The sequence below is a fragment of the Herpailurus yagouaroundi genome, unplaced genomic scaffold (genome assembly GCF_014898765.1).
Source record: "Herpailurus yagouaroundi ecotype Mexico unplaced genomic scaffold, PumYag 77, whole genome shotgun sequence".
Taxonomy (NCBI): domain Eukaryota; kingdom Metazoa; phylum Chordata; class Mammalia; order Carnivora; family Felidae; genus Herpailurus; species Herpailurus yagouaroundi.
In genome coordinates this window covers 44,473,140-44,481,150 of record NW_024412388.1, presented here as the reverse complement: position 1 = coordinate 44,481,150, position 8,011 = coordinate 44,473,140, and the positions used below count along the sequence as shown (strand labels likewise).

Sequence of the window (8,011 nt, the reverse complement as noted above, 5' to 3'; positions counted from 1 at the left end):
CTCAAAGAGGGTCGTTTGAGTCCTGGCCCTGCGGCTTTCTCGCTGGTGGCCTTGCGCACGTTACCCTGACCAAAGTTCGATTTCCTCATCTGTGACGTGGACACCGACTACAGCCTTACGAAGGAGCTCTTTTGAGGTGTCAGTGAAGTGTGGTTGTGTCCTGTGCGCTGGGAAGGCCCTGTGACCGGCCCCGGGTCTGCCCAGGTGTCAGCACAGCCCATAACCGGCCTGAGGCTGCTTTGCTTCTTCTCTCCCAGCCTGAGCCCCTGGGCTCCAGGGCTCCTGGAGGAGTGACCACAGGATATAGGCCAAGGTCTGCTGGGCTGGGAACGCTGGCAGCCAGACAGGCCAGAGCAGGTCCAGAGCAGGTGAGTCAGCTGTGCAGCAAGGAAGCCGCCCAAGGCAGCCCAAAGCCTCCCCATCATAGCAACTCACTAATCCTAGCAACCAACTCGTTCTCTCTTGACCCTTGACACGCCCACGCCCCCCCCCCCCCCCCCCGCCCATCCCATTACACGGAAGAAGAAACCAAGGCTCAGAGAGGGAGAGTAACTCGCCCTGGTCACATCTAGTGAGGTGTAGGGTCACACAGCGAATACGGGACTCCTAATTAGGCTTGGGAGCTCCCTGGCTGTGGGAGGTTCTAACCACGCAGACTCCGGAGACGTCTGTTATGTCAGCAGAGTCAAGATTCTCAGTCAGGAGTCAGGCCTCTGCCATGGTGCTGTGGCCGCTGCCTTCACTCCACATCCCCTGCTGTCTCCTGCCCACGCTCTGTAAGTTACGGCCATATGGGCCTCTCTGTCCCCAGGCACGCCCTGCCCGGCAAACCTCTGGCCCTTTCGTGTGGCTCTCCTGCCGCTGAAATGTACTGCAACTCCCCTTCCATTCCAGTTCTTACTCACCTTCTCAGAGTCAGATCGAATCCAAATCCACCCATTAGGATGGCCATTATAAAAAAAACAATACAAAACAGGGGCGCCTGGGTGGCTCAGTCGGTGAAGTGTCCGACTCTTGGTTGCAGCTCAGGTTATGATCTCCCGGTTGGTGACTTCCAGCCCCAAGTAGAGCTCTGCGCTGACAGCGCAGAGCCTGCTTGGGATTCTCTCCCTCTCTCTGCCCCTCCCCTGCGCATATGTGTGTGCTCCCTCTATCAAAATAAACAGGTGAACTTAAAAAAAAAAACAACACAGTAAATACCAAGTACTGGCAAAGATGTAGAGAAATTGGACCCCTTGCGCATTGTCGGTGGGAATGTAAAATGATGTGGCTCTTATGGAAAACAGTATGATAGTTCTTCAAAAAAACTAAACATCGGTATGACCGAGTCTTCCCACTTCTGGGTATATAGCCAAAAGAACTAAAAGCAGGGACAGAAACAGGTATTTGCATGTCCGTCGTAGCATTGTTCCCTACGGCCAAGGTGGAAACGACCCACCCGTCCACCGACGGATGAATGGATAAACAAAATGTGGTCTCTACATGCATACAATGAAATATCGGTCACCCTTAAAAAGGAAGGAAATTCTGACCCTGTGACAACACGGATGAACCTTGAAGGCCTTAGGCTGAGTGAAAAGAGCCAGTCACAAAAGGACAAATATTATAGTATTCTAGTTACAGGAGGTAATTAAAGTATTCAAATTCAGGGGGACAGAAAGTGGAACAGTGGTTACCAGGGGCTTGGGGAACGAAGGATCAGGGGGCTATTGTTTCATGGGCACTGTTTCCCTTTGGGAAGATGAAAGGTTTTGGGGAAGGATGGTGGGGATGGCCGCACAACAAAAGGGATGTGCTTGATGTTACTGACTGTACATGTTAAATGTAACCATTTAACAATGGTTAAAATGGTCAGTTTCAGGCTAAGCAGGTGTTACCACAATCAAAAGGCGGGGTGGGGGAGAGCCAAGCACTCTGGGAATCCATCCCTGATGCCTCCAAGAAGGCCGGAGCCCAGGGGTCATCTCACGGGCGCCAGCGATTTAGAGCAATTCTTGTTGACGAAAACTCGTTAAGTTTCATATTTTAAAATTACAGGTGAGAAGTAGCACCGGGATGATGTTTTGAATTTACCTTTTTATTGCTCAAGGCATGCTTTTCCCCAGGGGGTTGAGTTCCTCTTTTGAAAACGCTGGTCTCTTTTTCAAGAGGCTGGAGGCACAGGGTGTCAGGAGCCCTGCCCAGGTGGAAGGAGGGGCAGGAGGGTCTCAGAAGCTCAGATCGGCTACAAAGCCCAAGCATTGGAGGACCAGCCGCCTTGCAGCAGGGAGTACAGCCCTGCCTTCTAGACGGTAGGGAACCAGTGCCCGTCCTGGGAAAAGACCAGCAAGAGCAAGAAAACTGGGCCACAGGGGGCATATGGGATAGAATGGGAACCAAGGGGGTGCAGTGGGAGCTGCTGGCAGCTGTCCAGAGTGGCATTCACCAGGTTTACCCTTGATATCTGCCCTACCTCTAGGGGAGAGAATGTCACCCTCATGTCACAGATAAGGAAAGTGTGAGGTATGCAATCATGAAGTGACTCATACTTATGAAGGTCACAGATTATTAGGGATGGCAAAGGCAGGGCAGAGGAGGCAGGGAAATCCTAAGTGGGGAAGCCATTATTTATTAACGGCCTAAGGAAGAGCCGAGAGAAGTGGCCGGCTCCCTTCAGAGGAAGGAGAACACAGGCACTTGGGAGAGGGTGGGGACAGCAGGAGTGAGGGCGGCTTCCACAGGCCGCTGGAAGGGCCAGTCCCGGCCCTCCTAGTCAGCGAGCTCAGGCAGAGAGAGTGGGGCAGCGCCCGCGGAGAAAGGGCCTGGCTGGGGTTCAGCCAGCTGGGTTCCAGGATGCTTGGGCCCAGCTCGGTTCTGTGACCCAGGCAAGTCCTTTCCTCCCCAGCCCGTTTCCCGCCTGCTGAGCCGAGAGAGTAAAACCAGGCCTTTTGCCACGCACCGGGGTTCGCGCGCCCCGCATTTGGCAATGCACCTGTTTTCCTGGCATACCTGGTTGTGCAATGCGTGCGTCCAAGGGCCGCTGAGCAGCGAAAGCCGACACACCCACAGGGCGCTCCCGGAGCCGAAGCTCAGACCCTCCCACCAGAGGGAGGCGGCCGGGGAGCCGGAGGCGGCAGTACCCTGTGCCTTCCCGCGCGGCCCCTCGCCTCCCGCGCCGGGCTCGCCCCGGCCACGGCACCCACCCCCCTCACCGCAGCCTCCGGGGGCAGGGGCGAGGCCCGGGGAGCAGGGGGGCTGCCATGGCGGAGCCGGAGGCCGCGGCCGAGGACCTAGACGCCCTCGTCGACGACCTGGACTACCTGCCGGGCCACTTCCACCTGGAGATGCAGCTGAACTTTGAGCCGCGCTCGCCGGCCTCGCTCCGCGCCCGGGACCTGAAGCTGCAGCGGGACGGCCTCCGGCAGGAGCTCGAGCTGGCGGCCGCCCCGCAGCGCCCCGCCGTGCGCCACCTCCTAGGCGCCTTCGCCTTCTACCTGGAGGAGCTGGACGAGGCCCGCGAGCGCTTCCTCGAGGTGGCCCGCGAGGACCCGGGCAACCTCAACGCCTGGGCCAACCTGGTGCACGTGTACGGGCGGCTGGGCCAGGAGGAAGACGAGGAGGCGTGCGCCGGGCGTCTGGCCGGCCTCATGGGCCTGGCGGCCGAGGGCCAGGCGGCCGGGGACCCTCGGCTCCGTGCCGCGCGCTGCCTGGCCGAGCAGGGCTACGCGCACGGCTTCGACGTGGGCTGCGCCAGCCCGGAGGAGCGAGCGCGGGTGCTGGCCGCCGGCATCGCGCTCTACGACAAGGCGCTGGGCTACGGGCAGCAGGTGGGTGAACCCTCCCCAGGCCGGGAGGGCTGGGGTCGTGGCCCCCAACGTCTACAGGGACGCCCCCGCACCCCAGACCCTCCCCAAACCCTGGCCCTTTGGCTTCCGGAATAAGCTTTCGGTGCGCCCCTCCTCTCCAGCATCCTTCAGGCCCTGGGGCGCAGACCAGGCTTGTTGTAGCTTTTCCCTGCCGGGCTAGGGCGTGGACCCGCTTCCAAGCGGGAAGGCCTGCCTAGGTTTCTCTTTTGGCAACTCTGCAAAATCAGCCTGGCCGACCCACCCTTCTCGTCTCGCTCCTCCCAGCAAGTGTAATGATGTAAGGGCATTATCCTCCTGTTACAGAAAAAGAAACCAGAGTTCAGAGAGGTACCATGACTTTTCCTCAAAGGCAAGGTTTGGCTGATAAGGAGGATGTTGTATAATGGCTTAGATGTGTGACATATAAATAACAGTAAGCCTTCACACACCCGGGGCTCCATTCACAAAGCTTCTGCACACCTCCCTCAGAGCCTTTTCCACCCAAAGCCTTTTCCAGCTTCAGAGAGGAAATGTGGGGTCCAGACCTCGGGGAATGCGGGGTAGAGGGCACGGACTTGGGTTAAAGAGAACAGCGCAGGCTAGAGGTCAAGACGGTAGGCTCTGGGTCAGATAGTCCAGGTTCACATCCCAACCCCAGACACCTCTCACCTCCGGTCCATCCTTAACGCCACCTAACTTCCATTTCCCTCCCTGCAAAATGCGGATAATAATGGTACTTCCGTCCTAAGCTCCCTCAGCTGTGAGATGAGGGCGCTCCCATTTGATCGATGTCACCATGAAGACCTCATATTTGGAAAGCACTTAGAATAGAGCCGGCACAGAGATGCAAGGTTGCAGATGACCTCTGCCTCTCCTGGGCTGGGAGAGCCTCCTCAGAACCTCCCAGAAAAGCCTCTTCTGCCCCAGGTTGGGGGTAGCTGTGCTCATCGCGGGAGGTCCACAGGGACCCAGGTTTTCTGTTTTAAAGCCTGAGCCCCAGACCCTGAATGCCAGCTTCGAGCATTCGAGCATTCGAGCATGCCTCCACAGTGGGAGGCATGGCTAGTGTAGCGTGTATTCAGTGTGGTCCCAGCAGCAGGGCAGGGCCCAAAGGGCCCTGAGCTAGGAGCCAGGGGGCCCTCCTGGGCCTTCCCTTCTGGGCTGTGGTTTCCGCCTCTGTGAAGTAGGGGCAGAAAGGGGGGGATTGGATGGTCTATAACGTCCCTTCCTGAGAGCAGGGGGAAGGCTTCCTGGAGGAGGTGGGCGTGAAGGCAGAGGTTTGGGTTCAAGCATCCAACTCTCTTTGTATTTTGCTGTGTGGCTCTGGACAAGTCACTTTTCCTCTCTGGCCTTCGTGTCTACTTCGAGAACATTAACAGTAGTGATCTCTGCCTCAGGTTTCCTGTGACTGTGCAATCAAAGCATGGGGTACAAGTGCCCATAAACTGGTAAATTCTGGGTCTGTCTGAGAGGCAGATGCTCAACATCTTAACATGTATTGAACACTTATGTGCCAGGCCCTGTCTTTAAGAAGTTTGTGGACGGGGCGCCTGGGTGGCGCAGTCGGTTAAGCGTCCGACTTCAGCCAGGTCACGATCTCGCGGTCCGTGAGTTTGAGCCCCGCGTCAGGCTCTGGGCTGATGGCTCAGAGCCTGGAGCCTGTTTCTGATTCTGTGTCTCCCTCTCTCTCTGCCCCTCCCCCGTTCATGCTCTGTCTCTCTCTGTCCCAAAAATAAATAAACGTTGAAAAAAAAAATTTTAAAAAAAAGAAGTTTGTGGACACAGGGAGAAGCAAACATGTGTTCCTTTATTTAGCCTTGCCTGAGCTCCTCCCCTGGAACTGGGAGCCAGAACATGCCAGAGATGTGCCTACTACTGGCCGAGGCCACAGCCATTCATTTAGTGGCCTGTGTCATGTGACAGCCATGTCTGAGGGCTTTACTTCCTGAACCAAAAACAGGACCCCAGAGGCTGGCAATGGAAGCGTCCTTCGGGGACCTCAGCACTAGGTATTGGAGTCCGCAGCCCTGGGGATAGAGTGGCAGTGACTGACTTTCAGAGAAGGAACACTTCCTTTCAGCACAAGTGAGTGGCAGAAGGTTCTGGAAGAGGCAGGAGTGTCCTGGCAGGACTGAGGCGAGGGCACTCCCAGCAGGGGCGTGGTGCGTGCAAAGGTCCTGCATGATGGGGCCTGCAGAGGCTGAGGGCTTTGGTGACAGCTGAGTGGCTTAGAAAGAGGGCGGCCAGAAGAAACCTCACACAGAAGAGCACACGGTGGCCCAAGAACTACCAACATGGCATCTGAAACTTGGTTCCTGCTCCCCTCTTTCGCTGCATTTCCTCTTACTTCCCTGGAACCTCACTTCCTGGCAACTCGAAACTACTTTTACTCCTCCAAACATGCTGCGCTGTTTCGTACCTCCCTGGGCAGCTATTATTCCTTCTGCACAGAAAGGATGGACTCCATCCATCAAAACCCAACTCAAATGTCACCTGCACCTTGAAGCCTTCCTTCACGTAACATGCAACTTCACACAATAATATTTACGAATGTCTTCTGTGAGTGCCTTCCAGACCTGATCTCAGTCCTCACAAGAACCCTCTGATCCCGTTTTACAGATGTGGGGGCTGAGGCGCACGCACTGAGGCTAAGTAACTTGCCCAAGGTCACAGACCTAGTAAGTGGCAGTCAACTCCGCCCCACTCTGTCTGACTTCAAAGCCTTTGCTCTTTCTGGGGAGGTCAGAGAGGTAAGGGTGCAGTGAGTGCCGGTGGCTGATGTGGGGTGAGGGACACTCCTCATGGGCCACCTCCCAGATGGGAGGAAGTGTCAGGAGAGAGGAGGTGGGTTGCCATGTATGGGGGGGAGGGGTGGGAAGGATGGGGGCAAAGATGAAGTCAGAATTGGGGCTGGGGAAGGAGGAGGTGGGACAGCAGGGCAGCAGGTGTCGGACCCCCGACTGAGAGGGTCGCGGCTCCCAGGAGGTGGTCCGACCCAGGCTGTGCCCTGGCCGCAAGAGCTTTTCCATCCTAATGGGGCTGGGACTGTCCCCAGCAGGGAGGAGCCTCTGGGGTTCAAAGGATAAAGAGTGGCTGAAGAAGCAATACTCCTGCGCTCCCTAAAATTGCAAGAGAAAACATTATAAAGTTAATCATTGGACCCGTGATCCAAAAAGGAGCAAAGTGTACGTGAGTGGGTGTTTGTCACTTCCTTTCTCAGCTCTTCACTCCCTCCTGTTTTTCTTTAAGTTACGAAAATGTGAGGAGGCAGACCGCTCTTACCTGTCATTTCTGCCCTCCAGCCGACACCCCCTTCTTACACACACATACACACACACACACACACAGGTGCACGGTCGCAGATGGATTCTTGGTGACAAACTTAAAAATGGGGGGGGTGTTAAGAGCTTCAGAGGTAGACAGAGAACCCGAAAGGCTGCAGGCAGGGTGCACGTCGCATCGGGGCCCAGCCCTTTTCCCTGCCCACCCTCCACCCCCGCACAGCACTTGCCTCTGCTCTTAGAGCCATTCCCAGCCTCTGGCTTCTCTCCAAGTGATTTATGCCCTGCAACCTGGACAGTGAGCCCGTGTGCCAGGCCTCTCTAGCCCCCACCACTCAGTGTCCAGCATAGAGCGGGACATCCAAGAGGTGTTTGTACCTGTTGTGACATTTCATTTAATTGGATAACTGGATTTTAAACCTAAAGACCCCTTATATTTTTAAATTTTATTTTATTTTTTTAATTTACATCCAAATTAGTCAGCATATAGGGCAACAATGAGTTCAGGAGTAGATTCCTTAATGCCCCTTACCCATTTAGCCCATCCCCCCTCCTACAACCGCCCCCAAGTAACCCTCTGTTTGTTCTCCATATTTAAGAGTCTTTTCTGTTTTGTCCCCCTCCCTGTTTTTATATTATTTTTGTTTCCCTTCCCTTATCTTCATCTGTTTTGTCTCTTAAAGTCCTCTTATGAGTGAAGTCATATGGTTTTTGTCTTTCTCTGACTGACTAATTTCACTTAGCAGAATACCCTCCAGTTCCATCCATGTAGTTGCAAATGGCAAGATTTCATTCTTTTTGATTGCCGAGTAATACTCCATTGTGTGTGTATATATACCACATCTTCTTTATCCATTCATCCATTGATGGACATTTGGGCTGTTTCCATACTTTGGCTATTGTTGA

General features: G+C 55.2%; 1 protein-coding gene across 1 annotated transcript in view; it reads left to right on the top strand.

Annotated features, from left to right (window-relative positions):
- Positions 1-2,698: 2,698 nt before the first annotated feature.
- TTC22 (tetratricopeptide repeat domain 22) overlaps positions 2,699-8,011 on the top strand; it is a 20,099-nt gene continuing 14,786 nt past the window's right edge. The window contains exon 1 of the mRNA XM_040470362.1: positions 2,699-3,806. Within this exon, the coding sequence (XP_040326296.1) occupies positions 3,240-3,806 (567 nt within the window). The 5' untranslated portion in view covers positions 2,699-3,239. The remainder of the gene's footprint in view (positions 3,807-8,011) is intronic.